The sequence below is a fragment of the Melospiza georgiana genome, chromosome 4 (assembly GCF_028018845.1).
Source record: "Melospiza georgiana isolate bMelGeo1 chromosome 4, bMelGeo1.pri, whole genome shotgun sequence".
Classification (NCBI taxonomy): domain Eukaryota; kingdom Metazoa; phylum Chordata; class Aves; order Passeriformes; family Passerellidae; genus Melospiza; species Melospiza georgiana.
In genome coordinates, this window is record NC_080433.1 from 69,181,371 (window position 1) to 69,208,624 (window position 27,254).

General features: G+C 37.7%; 1 protein-coding gene across 12 annotated transcripts in view; it reads right to left on the minus strand.

Annotated features, from left to right (window-relative positions):
* Positions 1-27,254, minus strand: part of MAGI2 (membrane associated guanylate kinase, WW and PDZ domain containing 2) — a 701,395-nt gene that overhangs the window by 129,260 nt on the left and 544,881 nt on the right. For all 12 annotated transcript variants that reach the window (XM_058021985.1, XM_058021981.1, XM_058021983.1 and 9 more), the window contains 2 exons: positions 23,165-23,286; positions 21,572-21,754 (listed from right to left, as the gene is read on the minus strand). In XM_058021985.1, coding sequence (XP_057877968.1) covers positions 21,572-21,754; positions 23,165-23,286 — 305 coding nt within the window. The remainder of the gene's footprint in view (positions 1-21,571; positions 21,755-23,164; positions 23,287-27,254) is intronic.

Here is a 27,254-nt window from a genome sequence, read left to right on the forward strand (position 1 = left end):
ACTGTGACCCAATGCATATGCCTAATTAAAAAGCTGTCTATTCAAAATTTTTGTGCTTAACCAGCATGTATCATGTAATTACACTCAGGCAGATGTGGATTAGTAGAAAAAACTGTTTCCATTTTATTTGTATTTTGCATATAGTGGTAAAAGCCATTTAAATAGAGGCATTTATTTGGGAGAGAAATAAAATACATTCCAGAAAAATCTAAAGACCTTGATTATTTGCTGAGCTAGTAAACACGAAACATTGTAGACTAAAAAATGTAAGTAATGCAATAGCAGAAGCATACTTAAATGAATGCTGGTCATAAAGCAGTAAAGAGTAGGCAAATTTTCTTCCTAGAAACAGTTTTCACTTCTTCAAGCATCTGAAAGCATAGCATGGATGTTAAAGCTGCTGCTTTACAGAAAAAGTATTTACTTAAGAGATGGTAAGTATATTGGAGGCAAGACTACATGAAGAGAAAAAGGTCCAATTTTCAAGGTAGCCTCTTATTTACAAATTATGTAAGCTTGTTCTGTCTACGCTTTGCTTGCAGGAACTGCTTGTGCATCCTGAAAAGCCTGGTGTGAATGAACTGCGTGACAGAGCGTCAGTGGATCTGAAGAGCGAGATAAAAAATGTATGCCACGTTTGCATTGCTATTTGGGATCACTTTGGAAGGTGTCACTGTGTGCAGAGGCTCAGGAAGAAATGAAACCCTTTTTTTTTTTCTTTAGAAAAAGGAGGTCAAAATTTACAACACATTTGCTTTTGTACGCACATTTTCTTTCTGCAGGCAGCGCATCACATTTATCTAGGTAATGGCTCCCAGGAGGAGGAAAGTAGCCCAGCCAGCCTCCCAGCAGCCTAAAGGCAGAAGGGCATGGAAAAGCATGATGTAAATACCAAGCTGCCCCTGTGCCCCACTGGGAATCCTGGCCATGTGCCACCTGTCCCTGGTGGAAGACATCTTCAGCAGCATTGTCAACTGCACACCATTGCCGCTGCTGATTCCTGACATAAACTGCCAGGAAGGAAAAAGGGAGATGGATGAGGTGAGGAATTAGATGGAGAATTTATAAAGATGCTGCAGCACAGTGACAAATGCCTTCATATGTTGAAATATAAATATAAATGTTACTGGGAATTTTTAGTAATAGGCAGTCATGTGAACTGAAATGGTTAATAGAGCTATTTTATTTCTTTGAGTAACGCTAGCACCATGAGGACAAGAATAACTAGCCACATACTAAATTAGTAATTTGTGAAAGCAACAGCACTTTTTTGGACACTTAAAAAATATGTGCAAAGATAGATGAGTAGGATTCATCTCTATTTAAAATCTATAGAGGTACAACTTGAAAATTCATTTCTATTTTAGAGATTATATGGTTTCCAAGGAGATTCCTTGTTACTGCAGTGGGCATTACTGCCAGAAGTGGGTCAGTTTTATAACTGTTATCTATTTGGTAAAACTATGATTTTCATCATTGTTTGATCAATACTTTGTTTTTCCTGCAACACTCACACAGTGCCCAGGTGCCTAATTCCCTAGCTGACTCTCTGAGACCAGTACAAATCTGATTTAACTATCAGTCAGGTTATTAATTTAATCTACGGCTAGGAATTACAGCCTTGATTTGTGGATGTTTTGTGTGTTCGTTGCTCAAGTCCACATTCTGCTGACTGAGATCAACGTGAGCGGCCAGCAGTCAGTGTGCTTATTTCAGATCCAAACCGTGGATGTGGAGCCAAACACCAGGCACCAAATCTAAAGGTGCTGCTCCGATGTATTGATTAGAGACATTAATCTACAATAATAATAACATGCATCCACATTCTTCCCAAAAGAAATGCTTGCTGCTATCCCTGATGCTACTTTTTATGCTAAAAATCCACTACCAAACTTTATGCTGAAGAATCTGACTGATTAACATCTTAATCATGCCATTAGTTGTAATGAAATGTGTGCTCATTCACTGCTTCACCCTCATTATTGGAGCTTCTCCTGTCATGCCAAACCAGAAATTCTGAATATATATATATATGCACTCCTTGATGTAGATATATATAAATCCTCAAATCTTGCTCTATCTTTTCAGTCAACTGGGTTTACAAGGTCAGCACCTTTCAGAGGCAGATATTTCAAAAGAGGTCTGGATTACTACAGATTGATGCTTTTAATCAAAATTAAAGACAGGAAGCATTCTATCAACACAGTGAAAAAATTTCCAGCTAAATAAAGGGAATTTCACTGATATTCTACTACATATAAATACCTCAGTGCATTTGAAATGGAGTTATATTTGATTACTGATTCATTAACATATGCTTACACAAATGTACAAGTAAAATGTAACTAATTTTCTACTCATAAGTTTTATAAAGGTCATTCAAATTTTAGTTTATATGGGCTAATCTTATGCATTACCTCTATATTTTCTTTTTTTTGTATTAAAATTAAATTGTATTAAAATTAAATTGTATTAAAATTATTTACAAAAATAATTACCTTAACTTCAGAGAGCTTCTCACATAATTTCTATAGCAAAAGATCTACTCAATAGTTTTTCAGGCATGTATGAATATATTACTCGCTTTAAAATTGCATGGTAAAGATAAATAGTGGAGTTCCTTTAGGTTCTCTAAGGTTTTACAGTATTTTTCCAGGTTAATAGAGGGTAATGTATTATCAAACTGACCTTCCTTCCAAGCAAATGTTGGTTGCCTTAATATCTCTAGAGCCTCTTGCACTGCCAAGTACTCATTTTCAAGGACAATATATTTTTACTCTTTGCAAAACAATTTAACACCTTCACCACTAAGTAATTATACTTTCAGCTCATTTCTGAATACTACACTGAGTATAAACTACAAAATTCAACTTGCGTAATATTCTTTTTTGTAAGGAGGCAAAATCATTAACACAAGTCCCACCAAGCTCTTTTTTTAAAACTGCTTTATAACAGAGAGAAAACTCCAGCCTTATAATAGTTAGGAAAAGGTCACTCTCTAGCCTTACAGCTTTATGGCTAAGAATCACATTTTCCTTTTATGAGGATTATCCTATCTCCCACTACCTGCTCTTCCTCCTTTTTTGTCTCATCCACCTTCTCTATTTTGTGTTATGCTTTCTGAGAGAGACGAGAATTTTTGGTGCTCTAATATGATTTATAGCACTGAAAAGTCTCAATATTGTTGAAACTTAATTTCCACTGTAGTAAATATTTAACCAATTACAACACCATTGCAGGGTAAATACTCCATCATTTTCCATTGCAATGGTTTAGTCGAATGTTTGGACTCCAGAACTTGCCACAGACTGCTGCAATATGGATACGTCAATTGCTGTTCAGTAGTCAAATCTCAGATTTTATTAATAAAGGGGCGTTAACCCTGTTGTGTATGAGAACAACCATATCTTTCCCTTTAGCAAAGACTTAATTTTCTGGATGTCTATCTTTATTAATTTTTTAATTAGCTAATGAATAAAAGTACATTAAAATGTGTTATTATGAATAACTGTGATGCCACACCAGACTATTTGTACAGACCATGAAAAAGCAGTCTCACACTATGTCTGCCATCTCCCAATGTTCCTGTGAATCATCCCATGGAAATTAAAAAGCCTTTCCCAAAATTATCACTGTATCTGATTTTTCCTCAGAAGGCTACCACTTCATGTCATTTGCTTCCACATAGTATTTCTATCCTGCTCCTGACAAAGTAGGTGGCACCATCAGTCCTGAGAGTGTATTTCTTCTGTGTCCATCCGAAACTGAGATCCAGTTGCAGTCTCCCATCCCATTGGAGATGGGAGCCACAGTCTTTGAAGGTGATCTTGGAAAAGTACTCTCAAGCATGTTATATGCACAAAATCCTGCTCTTTGGAAAGCCTCTAAAAATGGTGTGAAGTGGGAGAGCCACCCCATAAACTTCCTTCTGAGAAATGTTGCATGAGAAGTGCACAAAGAAGGGCACAAGTGCCATGTGTTAATGGATGCAGCACACAGGAGTCAGGGGATGACTAAGGGTGAGCAATGCATGAGTGTGTGTGATGTGGGTTCAGGAATGGAAGGAGCAGGAGGAATGAATTCCAGCAGCAGAGTGAGAGAGGAAGCAGAAATTGCTGTGCATTGAGTGCTTTGTTCTTCCCTGTCTTTAAAAAACCCTAACTCCCGCCTGTCTACGAGCCCTGTGCTGCTTCAGGAAGGCACAAACAGACTGAAGTTATACCAGTGGATCCTGCTCCAAAAGTTGGTGTTTTTAAATGGAGGGCAATTTACATTAAAACTCCTTTAGTTCTTTCTGCTTCTTAAGTCCTTTTAAGTATGAAATTATTAATTTTTCAGAGTTGTATGCAAGCAATGCTCACATATGCGCACAACCAGAAAATGGTTCCCAGACAAAAACCAGTCAGGTGTCAACTGCTTATATGTCAACTACAATACTTAGAAATACAGTGAAATTACACAGTCATTATTTCCAATGGGGATTTTAATCAGAGAAACTCAGGTACCTAAGATCAAACTAAAAAAAAAGCAAACAACCTTGGGTACAAAAATGAAAGTATGGTTTTTTGTCTGTTTTAGCTCTCTCTGCTTTTTACTACAAACTATGAGCTCAGAAAAAACTTCAAGATTGTCTTTGTGAATCACTCCAAGTAAAGATGGGGCTGCTGACACTAACAAGAGAGACATCACCATAAATAATACTGTCCTAACAGCAAAATTAAGCATTGCTGGGTGAATGAATTCAGTGTTTGTTTGACCTAGTGCATTTTGATTTCATGGATTTTATGTGATGAAATACCAAAGAGACTTTATACCAGTTCAATACAATAAAAAATAAAGAACAATAAATCATTTCACAAAATACTTTTGTATTTTGCAAGCTTTTACAATAATTGATAAAAATGTACTGTTGCAATTACAAAACAAAATTTGTCCCTAATTTTATTCCATAAATAGTTGATACATTATGGTTTTTTGCATAATTTTGAAACTCACAGTCCTTTAGCTGTTCTCAGGAAGGAAGCCTCAAATTGTTTAGCCTTGAGAAATTTTACATACATAAAGATGAACCAATCAATCAATCTATTAAATGTCTAGTGAGCCTGTAATACTGTAAACTGCTTTTGAAACATTTTTAATGCTTTCAGCATTAAACAGTAAGAGAAATTACAATTAAACACTGTGAAGAAACAAATTCTGAAGAGCTCCATAATTTTATTTTTATTGAGATTGAAACTATCCAGTCTTTTGACTATCCCTCCAAAAGCCCATATATTTGTATCTGTTATGGCAAAACTATTGTAATGTGACAGCACTCCCATGGCAAGGAGTAATCTGATTAACTAGGACTATGGAAGAGGTTTATGAAAAAAAAATATAAATTGATACCATGTTGGAAATGTCCCTATAGCACAATTCCTAGCACTACTTCTATGAATTATTCAATATGCTTGGGATAGCTAGTGTGAATTCTTCTCAGTGTGTGCTTATGTGTTACGTGACAGACACGATAAAAAGAGAGGACAGTAACTCTGATATTAGCAGTGACCACATTTTCGTTCTCTGACTTCACTGTCCTCCCAGATTTATTGCAATGAGCTGCAAACTAAATGATAAATGCCACAGTTCCACCTAGCAAAACTCATCTAAAAGGTACTTTTTGAAAACAGAAGTACGTGTATTTTCACACTAATTCATATATCTTCAGCTAGCTTCAAAAATAGTACTGATTTAGAAAGAAAGTAAGTGGTCCATCTACTCTAAAAACTGGAGAGCATGTTCTGGATTCTGAGGCAATCTGGAATTTACAGAACAGCAAACATAGCTGTTTGTCTGGCGCAGAGCTTCTGATAAGCAGAGGTGGCACATTTTCCTCCAGCTGTGTTCACTTGAAGGCACAGGACAACCTTCACCCTGAGAGAGCAGAGAGCACCTGCCCACATGTCCAGCTTCAGGCTGGTGCTATCAGAAAGAGCCCCATAGCACCAGAGACCCCTCAAAGCCAGCCCAGCACAAGGGAGCAGTGGAACTGATAGTGTCAATTAAGGGATGGAAATAGAGAAAAATACTAGCAGCAGTGGAAGGAGGAATATAATGATGTGAAGAAATTGTGAGACAAATCCCTCTGGCACTGCCTGCTGTCCCCCGTGCAGGCCAAGGCAGCTGGAAGGCATTTCTGTATTTGCACAGTCCTTGCCAGTCCATAGATAATCTTACAAAGAGCACTCTCCCCAAACCTATTATTGGCTTTGTCCTGTCATTCAAAAAAATATCATCATTAAAATGAGTAATAGCACACATGAGGTTCAGGTCCACTGGCAAGCCTTCTGCATGCACAGAGAAGAAATGTTTGCACATAACAGATGTGCTTCCCTTCCACTGGAGTCTATGCAGGTTCTACTTTGGATCAGAGCTAAATATTTTCTCAGCTCTCTCTTGCACACTCTTCTTCATTCACTCCACATATCTTCTGTTGAAGGATTCTTGCTTGCCCTCTCCCCAGCCATGAAAAGTAGAATGAGTTCTTATATGCATAGTTATTTTTGGGTAGTTAAAGGGAATCTGCAAAAGCAAGACTGTTTAAGATGAATGATAATATATTCCTCTTTTTCACTTGCACAAATAGAATCCTTTTGGGAAGGATGCTCTTGAGGCATAACAAGGACTTTGAATACCTAAGTAAGACCCAGATGTGCTTAGATACCAACACAACAAGTGAAAGAGATTAAAAACTGTTTCCATTAAAAGAGAAACTAGTTACACGAGCATTCTGCAATTTCCTCAAACCTCTCACTCTCCCAAATTAAAAGACAGATGCACTGCCTAAATCAGACACAAAAATACGAGGTGTGCCTTTATCTAATGGAAGGTTAACACTGGTTCACTAAATTGACTGAAATGCAAAGATATGAAAGAAAAAGGAATGAAAATTATATGAGCTTAATGTGATTTTTCTCTTTTATACATAAAATGGGAAATAAGAGTATATCTAACTTCATCACTAATAGCAATAAAATAGTAAGGCCATGGTGCATGAGAAATTGAAATTACTCTGAAGGAGTAGGTTTGATATTTAGCCTGTCCCTAAACCCTGCTATTGCAGGATGCAAACCAAGGTCACAAAAAAGTTGTATCTCATATAATTTCTAGTATTTGGGAGAAGAACTTGCTGTCACTGCAAGAAAGAGTAAAAATCTTGCTGCAGTCTGTTGAAGTGGATGCAATTATACTGTACAGGTATCATGCATCACTCTGCTTGTCAAATGGACAGGGCTGCCTGCATTGCCATGGGACTGCTGTCAGAAACTGATTAACCACACTGACTTTCTCCCTCCAGTCTTGACTCTGAGAGAGGTTGTTTCAAGTGTCTTTTATGATTTCTATTACATACTCCAAATTTGGGGTGATCCTTTGGAAAATGATATATTAAAGGTTGTCTACATTGTCTTGATTGTGTTTGCATTGTGCAAACAGATTTCAATACAATCTTTACTGAGATCCCACTCTGTATTTTATTCTTTGCTATAGGGTCTTTGTTTTAGCCCCTGCTTTTCCCCATACTTGGCCTGGCTGTTTCCCAGAGCTGTTTTCCAGTTATGTGAGAGAGAGAGAGAGACAGCCAGCCTGATGTAGCTTGCTATGGCCACTGCCAGTACTGCTCCACTTAACCGGAGACCCAAATCAGGGAAAGCCTGGCTTTTTCTGCCAGCCCATGGTAAAGCATGTTTAACACAGAATTCATACTGGACAAAAAAATAGCAACTGATTCTGACACACACACAGGCAAAATGAGACTAACATCTAAGTGTGGTTATATTTTTATGTGGAAAAGATGAAATCCAATATGCCTGGGACTAGGGTGATCAAACCTAGCTTTGGGTTAGATTTTTCCAGTCTGTGGCAATTTTTCTGGAATAGGTAAATTAAAAAGCCCTCTAAAATTTAGAAATATTGTGATTTTGTTTTTTTCACTGAATGTTCTTAAGCTCATAATATTTTCAATTTGAATTTTTTTTATGATCCCCCCAACATTTTTTGAAAAATATTACTTCCAGTTGACTTGAGATTACAAGTATTATGTCCTAGCAAAGATGAATTCATTACTCTTGTAGGAAAAAAAAAAAGATTAAAGTATCACAACCCTGCTTTCAGAACTGAATGGACTATTGAAAGATAGTATTTACAACACTGCACAGTTTAAAATAAAAATCCATCCACTCAGAATCTTGGCTGGAGTGGAATTTTTGGCATAAACAATTGCTCAAGTACAATTCTTCTTATTATCCCTATTTCCCCAAACAATTTAGAGCTACTTTTTCAACTGTGCTAGAAACAGTTGAATCTCTTACATAATAGTCAACGGCATTTTCTTTTGATGCAATCAAGTTTGGCCTAAAAAAATATACTCTTGTCTGATATGCAGAAAATAATTGGAACAAGACAGACTAAAGAGATTTTAAAAAAATCTGCCAAAAAAATGAAGTTTTTTTGAACTCTGAGGAAGGATGCTGCCATTGTAACCTGTCTAGAAAATGACCAGACATGATATGAGCGTTTCCAACTTCTCCCATCTATGTTAGAACAACTCCCTCCCATTAAAATAAAACAACCTTCTAAAGTGATACTAAAAGTACAAAGACATAAATGCGATCAATGTTTTCACACCACGTGTAGCACTGCCATGTTGCATGACTTTCCTGTGGAATTTGACAGAGGAATCCACCCTCAATCCCACTTGTCAGATAAGCAAGGTTGGATACACGTGTGGTTCCCAGTGCCAAGGTGTGACAGGAGGCAGTGTCTGCTCTGGATGGATGTGTTCCCCTTAAGCTGCCTGAGGAAAGCCTGCCTGGGCACACCAGGCTGCTGCGTGGCACATAAGCTTCTGTGGAAGTTTCAGTGCAAGAAAGTCAACCAGACTCCAGCAAACAAGTACCAAGAGCATTGGCTGGGGCTCTGCTCAACATCAGGAGAATAATCCTGGTAACCTGCTAGTGAGGGGAGTATAACTTATGCTGCCCCACACATCTACTGTGTGTCTTTCAGTCCCACACAATGATGCTTCTCCACTTTCCCCTTACACTGTCAAGTTCTCATCATTACCTCAATTTCCACATTTTCCAGTTTCCCACCTCTTTCTGATGCTTTTTTTCAACCATCCCAGTGCAAAAAATCCAATTTTTTTTTCAGTGCTCTTTCAGCCTTTCACTGTGTTACAGGCTTAAGGCTGACAGTATCTTCAGAACTGTTGGTTCAAAGGCAGATTTCAGGCCAATTATCATGAACTGCTGATAGCCTTTGCCTATTGAGACTTGCTATTTTGCTTATGTTAAGGTGGAATAGAGGAGAACACAAATAACAGAGCAGCAGCACAGTTCAACATGCTTCATGAGTTTTAGCCTATGAATAAATTCTCAAGGAACACCTATCAAGACAGAATGTCCAATATTATCTGACTTTACCCCAGCAATTCTACAGGTGATGCTCAGTATGGCAGAGAAAGTCTCAGTAAATACTGCACACAATGATGCTGATTTTAATGTAGAAGAGATTAGTTTAATACAAAGAATTTCAATTTACTTCCATTTGCAGCTAAAGAAGAAAGCAATACATCAAAAGGAGTGAAACTGCCAGTGTTTAAAAGATCTGTACTCACATCAGTGCTCTCAGACCTTTCTTGCAGAGCTCCTTTCTTCTTTTCCTTAGAACCTTGCCCTCCCCCTCCTGCCTCCTACACACTCACACATGCATAGAAACACCCACTCTCCAGCCATTTCTAGCATGAAATTACTGCCTTTTCTCCCTGCCTCCCTGCAGAACAAAAACAAATTATGTCATCCTCAGCTCCAGCATATCCTATTGCAGTCAGTTTTCTCCCTGTTCTGCACCAGTGTCTGGAGATTGGACCCTCTTCTCCCCTCTCCACCAGCCAGTCACCCCCTGAGGCTGACAGCCAAGACCCAGACATCAAGAATTTGTCTGAGCTCCTGCACAGAGCCCTCACTGATCTGGGCATGGCAGCACAGCAGTGTTTAGGGCACCCTGGCTCTGCTTCCCTCTGGTACCTGCTGAAGGAGGAGCTGAGGAGGAGCCAGCGGGGCCCAGGCAGCTCCCACTGCTGCACACACAGAGATTTTGGGGGCTGCAGAGCACCTCGAGCTCCACCTCCATCCAAGGACTCAGGGACAGCACCACACTTATGTGATTGCTGGAGGGGAGAAGACAGAGAGAGAAAAGGCTGGAAGAATTTTTCCAGGAATTTCTCACTTTCCATCAGGATTCACTTCCTGCCAACCTCCTGGTTGGAAAAGCGCTCCTTATGTCATTGAGAAATTTTCATTACAGGTCTTTAAACAAACAAGCCATTTTTTAAATGTCAGAACCATCAATTACAAAGAGGCAGTCACATAAGTGCTGGAACAAACCTTGCTCTTCTTATAAAGGCCATGTGTGCAGCTAAACAGGGTCAGATGAGAGGTGCATCTGTGCTAATATCCTGATTCTGGCAACAGACAGTGAAAGATGCTTTTAGAAGTGAACTTCTAATAAAATGGCCTCAAACGTCTCTGTAACTCCCCATTACTTAAAGGTTTGTAAGGGTCCTCAAATATTATTTAAATGCCTGGAAATGTTTTGTCATCTCTGATGCAACTCTGAATAGTTTTACTTCATGCCATGCATCAAATGATACAAGTCAGAGCACTGACAAAAATATTCATCCACCTGAGACTGAACACATATTAAAACACATATTCATCCACCTGAGACTGAACATATATTAAAAGATATTTATCTTTTAATATATGTTGCACAATTGGACTTTGACAATATTTGGCCTTAATATCTTAAGCTGAACTCACTTAAGCTTCTCTTCACTTATGTTTTTAGCAGTTATGATGGGAGTTGTTAACTTCAATAATTATTGGACTTTACTAAGTTCTACAATGGCTATTTCTCCTTTTGGATGGGGAAATTCAGGTACACCGATGTAACGTAATATGTTCAAGCAAAATATTTGCTAACTGTCAAGACAGATATTTGCCATTCTAAGTGTACAGCAGAAACTGTATCTTAAAATTAATTAGCTAATTTATTCTTAAATTCTCCAAGAATTTAAAATTTGTTCTCAAAAGTAGTTAAAGGCAAAAAAATGAGACGAATTTTTGAACTCTCAGATTTTAAAATAGGTATAGATTGTATTTGGTTGCAAAAATGGGGAGGCAGAGGTGAATACACATCAGTCTGCTAGTTTTTAAATTCAAAATTAAAATAAAAATCTGAAACTCAGCTAAATACTTACTTTTTGTTTTGAAAATTGAATGGTAAAATAAAGCCCTATATGCCAAAACAAAAGAAAATCAAACGTGGCATGGCTGACAATACAGAAAAGTACAATTCTAGATTATTTTCATCATGCAATATGAAATTCTCACTTTTCCTGTTATCTTTTCATATAGTGAGATCTCTTTCTGACCTCATAGATCACTCTTCTAAAAAAACAAAACATCATTATTTATTGAATGAACTAGTACATGAGAAGATGATGACTATTATTTTCAATGTATATTTTTGTCTGTTCATACAAATAGCCAAATCATGTGAGATAGCTGTTAATTACATTTGATAGAAGAAAAGTAATTTCTGAACTGCAGCATTTTTGGCAGCTACTGAGTTCAGTGCATGCTGCTTACTCAAGGGGCAACTTGCACAACTTACAAAAACTGTCCTAATAAATGTGAGGATTATGACAATATATTTATCATCTCCTGGTCTATGTTAAATATCCTAGTAGCACAATCTGCAGATTTTGCGTGATGAAGTTCAGACTGAAGAATGAATTCATGGGCTTCCTAGAACTTTCATGCACAAAACAAGTGTTTATTTCAATATGAACAGTCAAATTGGATAGAGGTGTTTTGGGATGTGATAGTGCAGAGAATAAATAATTTAACATTTTTTTCTGCCTTTGTATTTTGCATACTGAAATAAGTATGAAATAGTTTTAGTATTCTTGTCTATGCTTTTCGCCTTTGTGGCCATTTTTCCATGGAGTCAGACCTTGAATTAGTAGGAATATGAGACTGCACATGCTTGAATAATTTGTGTCCAAACAGTCTCTTTGCTTCTTCACCTTTACTCTTTCACATTTTACTTTACCATATTTCTTGATTTCTGTATGATCTCATTTTCTGCTAAAGATATAGCACCTTTGAGCTCCAGAATGTCTCCATTTACTCTTTCTAAAAGAGACTGAGGCCAGTGTCTTAGGTTAGACAGGGTGTGTATGCCTTGTGTTTGTAATTTGTGTTGCATTTGTCACAAGAGAGTGGATTTATATATTATCATCAATCATATTTCCATTATATCTTCCCATCAAATTACTTCATCATTGGTTTCTCTATCTATAGCAGGTCCTGGAAGAGTTGCTCTAATGGCTTAAATATTAGAAAACACCACATATAAACAGACCTGTACATATACCCTCTCCTGCAGAATATCATTTATGGAACCCAGAATTCCACCTATTTACATGTCCAGTATTTTGCTGTTTCAAGTAACAAGCACGCATTGTCAGTCCTGAGACTGATAATCATTGATCAAAATATAGTGTCAACAACTGTGAATTTCTTTCAAAATGAAGTGCCACAAACCATGAGTATTATGAGCTGTTTCCTGTTTATAAATATGGATTTTACCAAAGCAAATGAAAGATTGGTGTTGTTTTCAGATTCCTCCTTAATTTCTGTGTAATATGTGGACTTGAAAAAATAAGTGACTCACTTCAAAAAGAATTTTGAAGAAAAGTCACCATAGAAAAGGAAACAAGCTACATATACAATATTCAGTCCTGATATTGGCATATTCTTTATGGGTACCAATAATACATGCAGTAAAATATTGTAAGTGCTGGAGAGCAAAATGAATTTATAAACCCCAGCATACGGTTGAACTCAATCATCAAACTTCTTCTAATGTTGTGGTTTGAACAGTTAAATTAGAGAGAATTAAGTCTATTAATTTAAAAAGGGTTTTTGTTTCTTTTTTAAAGTATTCATCAAACCACAAATGTGAGTTTTTGAATTAGGCTAGGGGAAACAAACATTGTTTAAATTGTCAGAAAAGGAGTATTATTACAGTAATTAAGCAATCAATCACTGCTTACTCTAATAGATGATAAGGAAAACCAAAGGAGTCTGTAAACAGACTCCTTGCTAAAGGAGAAATGAGGTTGTTTAAGCAAGTGTCTAATGTCATTTGTGACAGCCTTTGCCATCTGAGATTTTAGTATGTGACTTGCAGGTACCACAAAGGACTTACAAGAGAGGGCTGCCTGGGAAGGCAGGAGGAGGCTAGGTGGGATCCCTGGAACTTTTAATGGCACTGGACACCTATGTCTGTCAACTGAATTGCACCTAGATATTGGTAGAGTCAGTCCCTTCTCCTCCCTACTGCCACCCTTCTTGGGAATCTATCTTCCATAGTGTCCTGTATTGAACCACCTCGAGTTCAGGTACTAAGCATAAAATATGAGATAGAAGATTCCCAAAATGTCTCTGTTATGGCAGACTTTAGGGATAAACCCCAAGACAGAGTCAGAGACCACTTAGCTCCATTTGTACTAATAATGGGAGCCCAGAGTCATCCCATAAAGTAAGACAGCATGTGATGTGAAGACAAGGAGTTCTTAAGAATTTTTTTTAATTGTTCCTGTGATTTAAACAACACACTGTCCATTTTCAGAAGCATTTTGAAATTCAACTTAGATGCTCTGCTACAATTACTCTTTCAGCTTGCATCAGTAATTTTAATTGAAGACTTCAAGGGAATAGAAAAATGACAGGGCTAAAAAGCATCAAAAGCTCTCTTCATAGCTCAAGGAGTGTCTGTTTGTAGGCACTACTTAACAAATGCTCAGTTGCTCAGAGGAGCAGCACAGACTCAAGCTCTAAATCCCTATCAGGCAGAACAGATAGTGACACACGGATTTTTTGCAACTCAGAGAGAGCACAAGGATATTGAATATCACACCAACCAACCGAAAAATCTGACAAGGTGCACACAAAGACCTCAGACGTAGACAGCACTAGTGTGTGGTATACAAAATGTGGATACATTTTTTAGTCTAGGCTTGTCTCTGTCCTGGTTATCATTCAGTGAGTACCTCATAATATAGTGAATATCAAAAGAAGAAAAACATGAAGAAAACACTAAAATAAGAATCTCATGGAGATTACAATTCAGTAACTTTGAGACAAAAGTAGATACCTTTCCTTGTCCTTTGGTCAACATAAGGAAAAATTTACAGATATTAATGTGACTACTGTCTCAAGTTATCTGAAAGCCATAGAAACATAAAAAATGTAATGGAAAATTAATCTTAGAAGAAAGTACCAAAAGAATGAAAAAATTCTAGCAACGTAAGTACTACCTTCTTATCTTTCTATTTACATACAGTGCTCAGTGAATTGCCTGCCTTAAAATTTGAAAGAACAGGGGACTGAAAAAGAGTCTCTTAATTGCTATTAATATTCATAAGATGCAACGATTAGTTTTACTGTCACCATCACACATTTAAAACCACCTGCCATATCTCTTTCCCCAGCTAAATTGAGTCTTAATATATGACATCAAATAAATAGTTAAACTGGCATTTTCTCCTTTGCTTTGTGTTTGAAACCCCTTAAATATAATGTTGGCATACTTCAGCACTTTCCTTTGTGACAGGGGAACAGAAAACTTGTCCTGTAAAATTTAAGATATGATTCAGATTTAGCCCCCTTTAAACAACAAAAAAATATTTAAGAGTCTTGCTTTAAGGAATTCTGGTTACTTAGACACTCAGGATAAAATTGTGAGGACTAGCAAATTGGTAGATTGTTAAAAGAGGGTTAATTTTAACTCTACTCCTCTTGCATAGTTTTCACACTAGTTATATGATGTACAAGTTTTTATGGTGAGAAAATAAAGTGGATTAAATTAAATGGGATGCTGTGTACTGCAAAACAAAACAAAAAAAGGTGACATCAGTTTAGTCTCAGCTATGAACTAGAAGGGCATCTGTTAACTTTGTCCTCATGTCTGGTGCAAAGACCACAGCACTCACATCGTGGTTCCACTCTCCAGACCCTCAGAATCTCCTTGATTTAAAAAGCCAGATTAACTTGTGAAATGAAAGAAGACTGGTACTGCAAAACCAGGCTGAGGTTTTAACAAACATTTACTCTTTATATGTCTCACAAACAAGAAAATATAACCAGCACTGCTAGTGGAAGGAACTATCGGTTTTGGTTGTACCTGATGCAAATATAGTGCTTCTGCTGTGCTTTGCACCATTTCATCATCAGCCTGGAGGATGCTGGAATGCAAGCAGTAAATATAACACAAATTCACACTGACTGGCCTAACGTGGGTGGGAGAAATCATACTCCACAATGCCTGAAGTAATTTCTGTTATTGCTGTTAGTTACTTTCCAAACAGGTAATTTTCTTTCTCTGAACTCCATGGGATGATTAGCCACATATGGAGACGGAGAGAGATGTGCAGTCTCAGCTAGACTAAAACACCAGGTGAAACATCCTAGCTTCCAAATAAAGCAGGGGAAGTAAGGGAAGCAGATAATACAAGTTGGTTTTATATGTGCTGCTCTTCTCTCACAGTCTTGCCTCACTTGGCATCAACTTGCAGCTGCAAGACTGACACTTCATGAGGTCTTGGTGCACAATAAAGAAGTTTTTTAGCCTGGAGATGCATAAGACCAATGAAAAGATAGTCCTTCCTCAGTGGTCCCACTAGTAGCACAGCTTCTCATTTTCCTAACACTATGCCCTAACTTTGGGAACCAGTTTTCCTGGAGCCACTGGCTGAGAAGGTGCCAGGCAGGTGAGATAAATAAATTTCAGCCAGCTTTAGGCACTGTGGAAATCAAGTTTCACATCTATGTGCCCAGCTCCTGGCCAATGCACCTCTCGACATGGTGGTAAATAGTCGGCTACCAAGGGAAGGGAATGTTGTAAAAGAGAAGATTATTGGTTGAGTTTTGACTGATAGCACTTCAGAAAGACATGACCTGTTTGAAAATGACTACAGGTAATGTGGTGTGTGGTCATGATACACTGAGTGATGTTCTGAAATTATTAACATTTCCAGATGACTGCCAAAACATTGATTTTGATTTTAACATATTTGCTTCTTTGGATTGAAGGCATTCTTTATGCATACATAGTTAATCTTTTCTGTTGCTCAAACTAGAGTTTGCATCTCAGCTGGGCTCACATTGGGTGAGATGATGGTTTGTTCACATAATCAGACAATGGATAAACAGGGAACAGAATTAAGCATCTGTTTGAACTTGTAAAAATACATCCTTTTGTAGATGTCCCCCAATTCCTTCTGTCTTGAGTACTCCACTTTTTATAAAGGTTGTAAGATATTAGCCTTACTGTGAAAAAATATACATTAATGAAACAAGGCAATTATTTCCTGAGCCTAGTGACACTGTAGGCTCAACCACCTGATAATGGCTTTGGGTTTGCTCTTATTCACTTAAATAATAACATTCATGGTTTTGTAGATCAACAAGTGTGGTTTCTCCAATTTTCTTACATTTAAAGTAACCTCAGCTTCTTGAAAAATTCCTCATATGCAGAAGACTGTTATGGGTCTTGACATATGTCCATGGACAGAAGCAAGGCAATGGGCCACACCTTCCAGCATTTCTAACAACTCATTCCCTTTGGAGATCTCTAAGGTGCAGAAAATTCTGAGTGGTAGATGTGGGACAAATCTCTAGCTTTTTTCTCTAGGCTTCATCATATTACAGTCATACAAAAGTAATAGATGTCTTCTTATTTGGTAGGTGTAGACATTTGAATTGTAGACAAGTATATCTGTTAGCTGAACCTTATCTTTAATTTACGAATTTCTATCTCTAGACTAGATCAACTAATACAGAAAAACTACCATTCCTGAGAGAACAACATTTAAAAACGTCCAAGTTTTCATTGTTTACAGATGATTTAGCATCTTAAAGCTGGCCAAGTGCATACTTGGCAGATGAAATGAAAGAATGTATTCCCTCATTTTTGATTCACATGGTTGAGCTATGACATTTCCCCACAGATTTATGTTTCTGGAAAGTTTAACCTGCATTGACCAAAGATATTCATCAGTCAGAAGGGTCATGCCCAGACTCCAAGAACCACTTTTGGATCATTTCTTTGAGCTGTTTCCTGCAAACTTTCACCAAAGGAAATGGAGCTTGCTGAAATGCAGAGAGTGAGAATCTTTCCCCGAGCTTGATTATGTGGGAGCGTTTCAGTTTATCCAGTCCATTGAATAACCTTGAGACTTGTAGGAGAGCTTTTGCCTCTGCAGCTTGAGCTTTTATCTGACACAGCCACAGGCCTAAATCTTTGTTTGCCTTAGAACAGCAGTCAGTCAAAATCACTCACTGTATAAAAATCTTTTCATGTAGATGCAGTTTTTACCAGCATTTGAATTGAATGCAGGGGCATCTTAAATACAGACAGTTTTCTGTTGGCTGCATGAGGCTTCAGACAAGATAAAGCAATGTAATCTCCCAGAAAAGAACTTGGTATCAGCTCCTAGGCTGTCCTGATATAGACAGAGATGCTGTGGAATGTAATGTTCATATCCAGCAGCTTGATTGAGCTCCAAATGCTAAAACATGTCCTAGAAAGGCATTTTCAGGATTATTAACAACCATTAGCACACAGATGCTAGATTTACATGAGGGCATAATAGCCTCTACAAATACTGAAACATCTGGCAAATGGGATCAGGAATGTAATTTCGGTTGTTGTTGACTCATCCACTAAGATGTGATTCCTCTGAGTCTGCTTGTGAGGTTTACTGTGGGTCTAGGACAAATATAAATACCTCTTAGTGCCCAGCATTGGGCGCCAAGGGGTTCTGACAGCTTGTCAGGACCTCAGATATCTCGTGTTGCATCTCAGTGCACTCGGTTTGCCTCATGGCTCTGTTTCACAGCAATGCCAAGTCACTGTCAGGCAGTGCTGCTTCTGTGTTCCCAGTGGCTTCCAGGCTTTCAGCAGTGCTCTCAGGGGTCAGTACTGGGACAGGCACCATTTCACGTCTTTGTTGGAAATTTGGACACAAGGATTGAGTGTACCCTCAACAAGCTTGCTTCATGACGATATGAAGCTGGAGTTCCACCAGGTTTAGTGGAAGGTTCACCTGTTTCTGGTACAGGAGGTGGGACTGAATGATCTTGAAAGCCTTTTCCAACTATGTTCCAAAGGATGAAATGCAGAATTGCTCCTTTTTTAAACCTTCAGGTCAAACTGCATTGTTATGATCACATTTAAGGGTGACAATGTCTTACATAGACTCTCTCTTTGAACAGCATTTGTCTCTGACCCCTATATTAGACTTTGAGTGGAGAAATAAACCAAAGTAGTTTTCTATGAGCTTGTTTCTTTAACAATTAGCTTGAAGTACAGCTTCAGTGTCTTCAGCTTGTGGCCAAAGTTTAGGTAAGATAAATGAGATGGTGCCTTTCCTTTGCATTTCCTCCAAATCTGATGCAGGTCTGAAGTATGAAGATTTTGATCACCACTTGTCCAAAAAATTGTATCAGCTTTGCAAGGGACAGGGTCCAGAATCATATTTGAGTTGGGGGCACCAGTGCTGTGATTATTCCTTACACTCAGTTTGCTTCACAGATAATTTTCACTGCCCTCAGACTTTCTAGTATGATGCCTTCCTGCCACAATATGATGTTTTGATCTATAACCAAAGCCTCCCATGACTGTGATCATATACGGAGTGCACATAAATTGAACGATGACACATAGTATCAAAAGAATAAATAAAATATTTTAAAAGCTCTATTCATTATCCAGTGATGCCTAACTAACAAACAAGAAGAAACAGATGTAATTTCAAGTAGTTTTCCAAAGTAAGATTTTAACAGCTTTACGAACAAAAAGCTATTGATGGAACCTGGGAGGCTTTCATATCTTCAGTTGATTATATTGTACAATAGCTCAACAGGGAGAGAAACTCTAATTCAGGAAATGTGAAAAGGATTTCATATCAGGAAATGCAAGCACTGTGTTGAACAATGCTTTTATAAACATTCTGACCTTAAATATATTTTTCCAGTTTTCCATGAATGTATTTAAAATTTGCTTTATTCATAGAACCAATGTTAGATGTCACAAACATTATTTTGAGATTCTCCAATTACTTTATATCAGAATCTGTCACTCTTCTTAAAAACAAAGATATTTGAGGCCAAAATTTGTTCTGAGATCTAATTTTATGTTTTGGGGTCATATAATTATAGTTTGATTATATATTTGAATGTAAATTTCTGTTTTGCATTTCTAATATAGTTGAATTATTTACCTGAAGAAAAAAACAATGCTATTTCTATGCATTTTAAAAAACAGTTTTCTTACATGTTCTCAGCACAATCCATGACTACAATAATGACCATCAACAGTGTTGTGAAACCCACATTCAATTCAGCATAAAAATTCAAGTATGTTGCAAGGACACCTTATTTTCCAGAGAAAATAACTCCATATGGCCAAGTTCACTAATAACCAACCCACACTTCAAAGGGATTAGCGAGTAACTATATTTGAGTTCTGCATCTGAGAATGCTAAACCATGAAAAACAAGGAAAAACTCTCATGCCATGTATGAGATAGTATGAAAATATTAAGGAAAAATGAAGTTTATGTCACTGAAATCTTCTGAACTTCAGGAAGTCTATTGTATCCTTTGTTCCCCTAACCAGCTAATTTAATAATTTTTCCCTTTGGGAACTATACTGCATTAAGTTAAAATAGCAACAAGTACTGAGAATTAAAAAGCTGTTAGATTAATGTTTTTTGTAAAATCATTGCAAAAAAAAGAATCTATATTCTACTTCTTTCTTACATTTTGTTTCTTCATACAAATTTTCTGTTTATCTCTGGCATTAGAAACATCATGATGACTATAACATTAGCTTTGAAATAAATCCTGTTTGGGTTTTCTTTAAATAATACTTTTCATAATCTTTACACTTCCTGCTTGGTGAGTCCTGGAGAGTCCAACAAAATAAACTAGAATCCAGGGTGATTTATTCTGACATACGAATATGGCTCTGATTAAAAAAAAAAAAAAAACTACAATAAAAGAAAGATGAAATGAAATTTCCAGAAAAATCACTTCAGACTATTCCACTTGCATCATTTGTCCCTGCATTTATTTCTGTGTCTGCTCCCTGCACTGTAACATACTAAAAGGATCTTTCTCTGCTGCTGTGACCCTTCCATATGGGTCTGTTACCAAAATTTAGAAAATTATCTTCATAGTGGCTCTGGCCACCATGACATGGGTTTTCTACAGAGGCAACAAAAATACCAAACTAGCATCTCTTTATTTCAATATCTTGGTGAGAAATGGAAGTAAAAAATTATGCTCATCAATAAATTATAGTGGGGAGAGATGGTACAGAGTGCCAGGGCTGCACAAACACAGTAACACAGTCCCTGGTAACCAGCTGTACCTGTGGAGAGCCCAATGGACCCAAAGAACAAAAATGATGGAACAACAGAATGGCTTGTGTTAAAAGGGACTTTCAAGATCATCTACTTCCCTTGCCACTCACTAGACCAGGTTGTTCAGGGCCCTGTCCAACCTGGCCTTCAACACTTTCAGGGATGAGGCATCCACAAATTCTGGGCAAAAGTCTTCACAATGAGAGTTGAGAAATGCTGGGACAGGAGTCCACAGAGGCTGTGGAACCTGTGTCTTAACAAAATTTTCTCAAGATCCTGAGAAACCTGATCCAAGCACAAAGTTAGCCTTATTTTAAACAGGGGGCTAGTAACTGGAGGTCCCTGCCAACTGAAATAATTCTATAATTCTCTGACTGTCTTTTCCTAAAGAAGATGACAACTGCTTGAAAAAGAATTCATCTCCATTCAAAAGAGTTTCATCCATTCATAGACCTGATGTGACCTTTCAGACAGTGGTTTGCAATCTTTATCAATCTGTGAACATGAAAATGTTTGCAGTGATGGTCCAGATCTTCAGAGCAGCTTTCAATCTCTCTTTAGAAGTTTCTTTTATTTCATGAGTTTTCACAAATTTTTTTCAAAGGACACAAATGCCTGTGTGTCCATATGCCACACTGAAAACTCTTGTTATGATGGTTGCAATGAGAACAGTATTGGATGAGACTCAACTGATTATTTTGCAAAACCATCCTTTCTAAAGAAATAAATTTGCACTTAGTAGTCTGTGTTCTTTATCTCTTTTCTTTCCATGTAAACATCCCTTAAGTAAACAGTCTATAAACTATAATTCACTTTTATGTAGGGAAATGCAGAGATTTTTTTTTCCCTTAAAATATTGTGAAATAGGAAAAATATCTACCTGGCACTTACTAGGAAGAAATTTTTACCAAGAAACTTACCTTTTCTACATATTAACACAGAAAGTCATATGGAAAATGAATGTAATTATGGAGAGAGTGAGATTCAGAAATCTATTTCTTATATAAAAGAACAGATGAACCTTCATAATTACCTGTTTCCATTTTCCCATCTTGTGCTGCAGGCCCATCAGGAATTACACTCTTCACCTGGAGAAACTCATCCGGCTCGTCCCCACCAATGATGGTAAATCCAAAACCCATGTTGCTTTTCTTAAGAGTTGTGCTGAGGAAAGTCCCCTTCAGCTGTGATGCATCACGGGTGAAGAGTGGTTTTTCTACATCAGTCAACACAAACAAGAAAGAGAAAAGTTCTGATCTATTCACAACATAGCAGGGACAGCAGATAACAATAGTGGCTGACACCAAGTGGCAGTGTATCTATCAAAGGCAAGGAATTAAAGAGTGCAGGCATTCCAGGAAAAATATTTGTGGGTTCTTGTACTAATACAAAGCGTAAAACATATTTCTTATCTATGGCAGATCAGCCATAAATGAAAAGATATAAATATCCTTTGATATCAGAAATCCATTTAGAAGTGGCTATTGCGCAGCTGAAATAATCACAACAATAAAAATGATCTGTGAGGTAATTTAAAAACCTCTTTCCTAACCTATAAATTCAGCTTTGTCTACAAAGTAATACATTCCTCATAATTTCCCTCCCAGCCACAGTGAAGAAAACATCCCCTGTGAATGTCTCATTCCATTTGTTACCCAGAAGAGGTAAACACCACACGAGCTTTTCTGGTTTAGGCATCCAACAAGTGACACACATGACTGCTGTGCAAGCTCCGTGTCTCGTGCCTCGGGGTGCAGTGTGGGTCCCCGTGCTGCTCTCCCATGCTGCAGGGGGTGAGGGAGGGTTGGGGAAGGTGCAGATGTGTGGGCCCAGCTGGCCCCAGGGCCGGCGAGCAGCGGGACGTACCGTACAGCGCGCCGGCCCCGGCGGGGTCGCGCCGGCACTGCGACAGGTCACTGGCGCTGCGGGACCTCCTGGGAGCGGGGCGCAGGCGGGCAAATTTGGGTCTAGGTAAGGTTGATGACGAGCTTTCTACTGCCACAAAGGAGAACAAGCCTCACTCTCTGACTATAACCTCACGTTAAAATCCATTAGTCGATACCAGTACTACTTGATGCTTATGCAGCTCCTTTTGAGCGCCTTCATTTTTATGTTTTCAAGTGGCTGCATTCCTGTAAACTCCTATAACACTGTGCTTGAGGCTTTTAACTTAATTGATGCTTGCTAGATGAGCTAGCTTAGAAACATACCAAACATCAATTAAGAGTAATTTAGAGAAAGTACAATTAAGTATTTCAGTGTTGCCAACCTTGGGTGCTCAAGAGAGAGTTGTACATTCCCAGGAACAGAATTTATGACTTTATTTAGAAAATTACTTTGGGAGTCTTTTTGTGCTTTCAATTTCTCAGCCACTAGATTCATCTTTTCTGTTTTTTTCTCTGCACCTCTGGAAGTTTTAGTTGGCTGGTGGGTCCTACAACTATTGGTGAGTCCTACAACTATTGGAACCCGGACATTTAAGGGAGAAAATTGCTAAGATATAGGTGATAACATTTTGAGCATTGGCAACACTACTCCTTTAACCAGACTATGACAAAATCATTGTCATATAGACAGGAGAGCAGGATCTTTCATCTTAACCAAGAGAGCTGACATTGTACTGTACCTCGGAAACCTTGGGCCTGCATAGGCTTTGTTCCAAGTTCTGCGTTGGGCATGTTATGCTGCTGTAGCTTCCTTTTTGCTTCTAGGACAGGGTTTTCAAATTGAGTTCTTCTATTTATGTGGCTGGAAAAAAATTGGTTTTGATTAAAAACTGGTTTCAGTTGGGTGAAATGATAATTTTCACAGTAGGGTGCTGTAGGCCCCAATGGGCCAGAGTGTGTCCCTTACCTTCCGCACAATTTAGTCGTGGATGAGGAAATACAACCAGTGCCCTGTGTAATGAACAGCACTGAGCAGCATCCTATCACTTCAATATGCTAAATCTGCCACATAAAAATGGTTGTGATCTGTGAGACTACATAGATAGTAAAATTAAACAGCAGCACTGCTGAAACATGCTACAATAACAGTTTTTCATGTCTTCAGCATGACCACTCTTCTCTGTATGATTCAAAGGATCTCAACCAGTTTTGTGCTTTATTGTAAATTAGCTGTAAGTGAATTTACTCACTTACAGAAAAAGAAAAGCCTATACAACAGAGTGCTTTTATGATGGTAATTTACAAATAAATCTAATGGGTAATAAATTGAAGATTATTCCTTTTTAGTACTATGGTGTTTATCTGCTCAGCTGTACACAAAAATCAGATACAGAAATGAGATTAGATGGCAGATTAGAACTATGCAGATAATATATGAAATATAAGAAAAGTTAGTACATACATTTTTTCTTGATGTTTTACATTTCCTACTAGAGGTCATTAAGTCCATCTCTAGCATTACAATGCATTTTTCTGCACTGTGTTTAGGACTATGATCTTCACTACTACTGTCACCATATCCTTGATTTTAATTCTTTAAAGCACACATGTCGTCCATCACTGAGCTATCTTTCAATCCTGTCCATCACTGAGATACCTTTCAATCCAATCCTGTTACAGAAGGGCAGGCTTTTGTCACTCCTTATTTGTTCTCACTGGGTTACCATCTACTGAGGTCTTCTAAAAATCCAATCCCAATCATGGATTTAAGCACTTGGACAGGTTACCTGGTAACTTTCATGACTCTAAGGTCCTAAAAGGGTATTTTTTGCCCTTTTTTTACATATCAATGACCTTTTGCGCTACATCAAGCACTTTTCAGGTCCTTTGAGATTTTGATCCTACCACAGCTTCAAAGAAGATAAGTGGAATTGCCATTAGGAAGTGAGGTAGAAGAAAGGTAGCAAGTCCCATGGGAGTGCAATACACTTGCAAAATAGGATTTAGTGGCCAATGCTAATGAAATGAAAGGACTTTCAGTCATGTAAAAGAATATTTGATTTAATGAGATGGAGCAAATGTGATAAATCCTTAAGTTACTGCTTTGTTCACATGGCTATAACTCATTCAAGGGACTGCTAGCTTACTCTCATACTCTAAAATTTACATTAATAGCTTTCAGTAAATTTTGATCTATGCTGCAGACAGAGAAAGTCCCTCTCATTTCCTTCCATTCTTCAGACAGGCTGTTTAAGATTGCAGTTATTCCTTTCCTTCACTTTTGCTTTCTGTTATTTCTAGTAATTGTCAGGGTGTTCAGCACCTTATTCTATTGCAAACCTAGAAACTTATGATAAAGGGAGAAAAACTTCACTAGTTAAAAATTGAGAAAGCAAGACTTATGTGCATTAAAAAAGGTAAAAATGAACTATTAACATAAGCATGAAAAAAGTAAATATGTGATGTGTTTATCATTTGATGTATTTCCATGTTGTAAAGGAAATACTGCTTTTGCCTTTACAAAAGACAGTGATGAAACTCAAATACTACATAAAGTTCTGAGCACCCATGATCAAATGAAATGAATCTCTGTGAAAGGTTTTACAAGAAGACCAGTGAAATAGAGTATTCTCTTATAGAAGATCAAAGGAGTTTTAGCTTTTTATTCAAGCAGAATTAATTCTGATATATAATTGCATTCTATGAATGCATTTGGAAGTAAATGCTAGAATGTATTAAAGATGCCAGGACTTCAGACTTGAAGCCTGTAGGCTTCTCACAAGAGAAGTGTGAAGTTAGATAATAGCTTCTAGTAGGAGATATGGAGTACAATACCTAGCTTGTTTTATGTTAGCTAGGTTTAAACCAGGGTTGCTATACATGTGGGTTAGTTGCTTCAACATAGGGATCATCTCTTACTTTAGGGGCTCTAAATTATCCTGCCCTGCTCTCCAGCTGCTCTCCACAAGAGCAGAGGTTTCCCAAGGCTTTTGTGCCATATCATGCAGAGGTAATGGATATCCAAGATTACACTCCAGTCTTCATTCAGGACCTTGCATTATGCTTAGTGTCATGTTGCAGTTGCAGGGCACACCTGAAGGAGGAGGGCCCCTGCAGACCCAAGATTCAACTTATACGTGGTTCTGTGATATAAGAGAAGTTGGGATTTTAGCTAATCTGTGCTCACGGCTCAAGAAAGATTAATTATTGTTGTACTGACGTCACAGCTAGAATCCATTTTCTACTGCCTACCTACAGTTTCTAGGTATAGTTTAAGTTGTTTGGTCCATTTAAACAGAAACATCTTTAACAACAGCTGAAAATGATATTTTGTCCTGTAAGATCAGATAGGAAGACTAACAGGTTCTTGAAGCACCTCATGTTGTTGGTGTAACTTTAATAATTCTAAGCTCCAATTTATTCTCATATTTTGACTGCTTTTTGGTAGTGTGCAATCTCCAAAGCACAATGTGAAATTTCCAACTATTTTCAAAAACCCCCAAAACTGCATTAAATATTGTGTCCAAGAGGACTCAAAGAAAAGAAAGTTTAAATCATTCATTTTTAACAGTCAGTAATATTGTAGTGATGTTACATGAAACACATCTCTTTTATGCAATTTTAAGTACTATACAGCTTCTTGGCTAAATGAGAAAAAGTGCTCCTGATGAGTTTACTTGAGAAAAAAGTTATTAAGCTAAGTAATTCTCTTGAAAAGACATTCTAGCTTTACATCTAGCTACTTCAACAGCATACACAATATTTATTACCAGCCTAGGCCTTCATAAGACAAGCCAAATGTGAGTTTTAGAGATGGTTACAAGTAAGTGCTTTTGTGGTTAAAACAGATTTTGGATGGTAGCCAAAATATATTGCTCATTACTCATAGGATCTAATTCAGTGAACAATTCTAACTTAAATTTTCTTCCTTTATTTTATACAGTATATATTAAATAAAAAAATCTTAAACCTAATCCAACTATTTTATTCTAGCGCCCCTGCGGCTGTGCAAAGGAGTGGCTGGTGCTGCTGGCCCCTGCTATCTCACTGTATCTCAACTGGGGTCACACCCTCAGAGGTCGGATTTTCTTTTGAGCTGTGTTTATTTGTGATGTCAAAATGCTCTGTGTGATGGGGAGCTACCATCACCACCCGCCCAACTATAAGACACAGACACAGTTCTGCCCTCTCAGCAGTCAGTGGGGCCAGGCTAAGTGGTTTTTGTGATGAGTTTCAGGTTATATGCACTTAAGACAACGGAAACACACCATTAGGAGATTTGTGGGCTGCAGTGCCTAATTTGCAGACTTTAGTTGATGGTCAAGGCACTGAGCTCTGACAAAATGGTAGCAGGTCGGAGCATAAGCATCAGTAGAAGGATTTTAACCTATCTCCTTTTCTTACCTACTTTCATATATGAGATGGTTTTTTCAGTTTTTGCCTATAGCTTTTGAAATTACCCATTACCCAATGGATACCCAAATGCCTGTTACCCAACAAAGTAATCCTGGGGATCAAGATGCCTATAAAATGGATATTCTAATGTATAGCTTGTTAGTGCCTACCTACCCTTTATATTCACATTTTTTCAGTTGATAACACATAATAATGATAAAAAGACCTGAGATAACTTTTTCTATTTGAGTAGAGAATTGTCAGAAGTTGTAAATCAAGGAGAATGTTTTCCTAGGATAAATACCTATATGGCTAATTTAGCTGTTTATTAAAGAGCCCATGTCTGAAAATTGAGCTCTGTGTTGTAGTTAGTCATCCTTAAAGAGGAAAACAATCTTTTGGCAATTAGAATCCTGAAAGACCCAGTGCACTCTA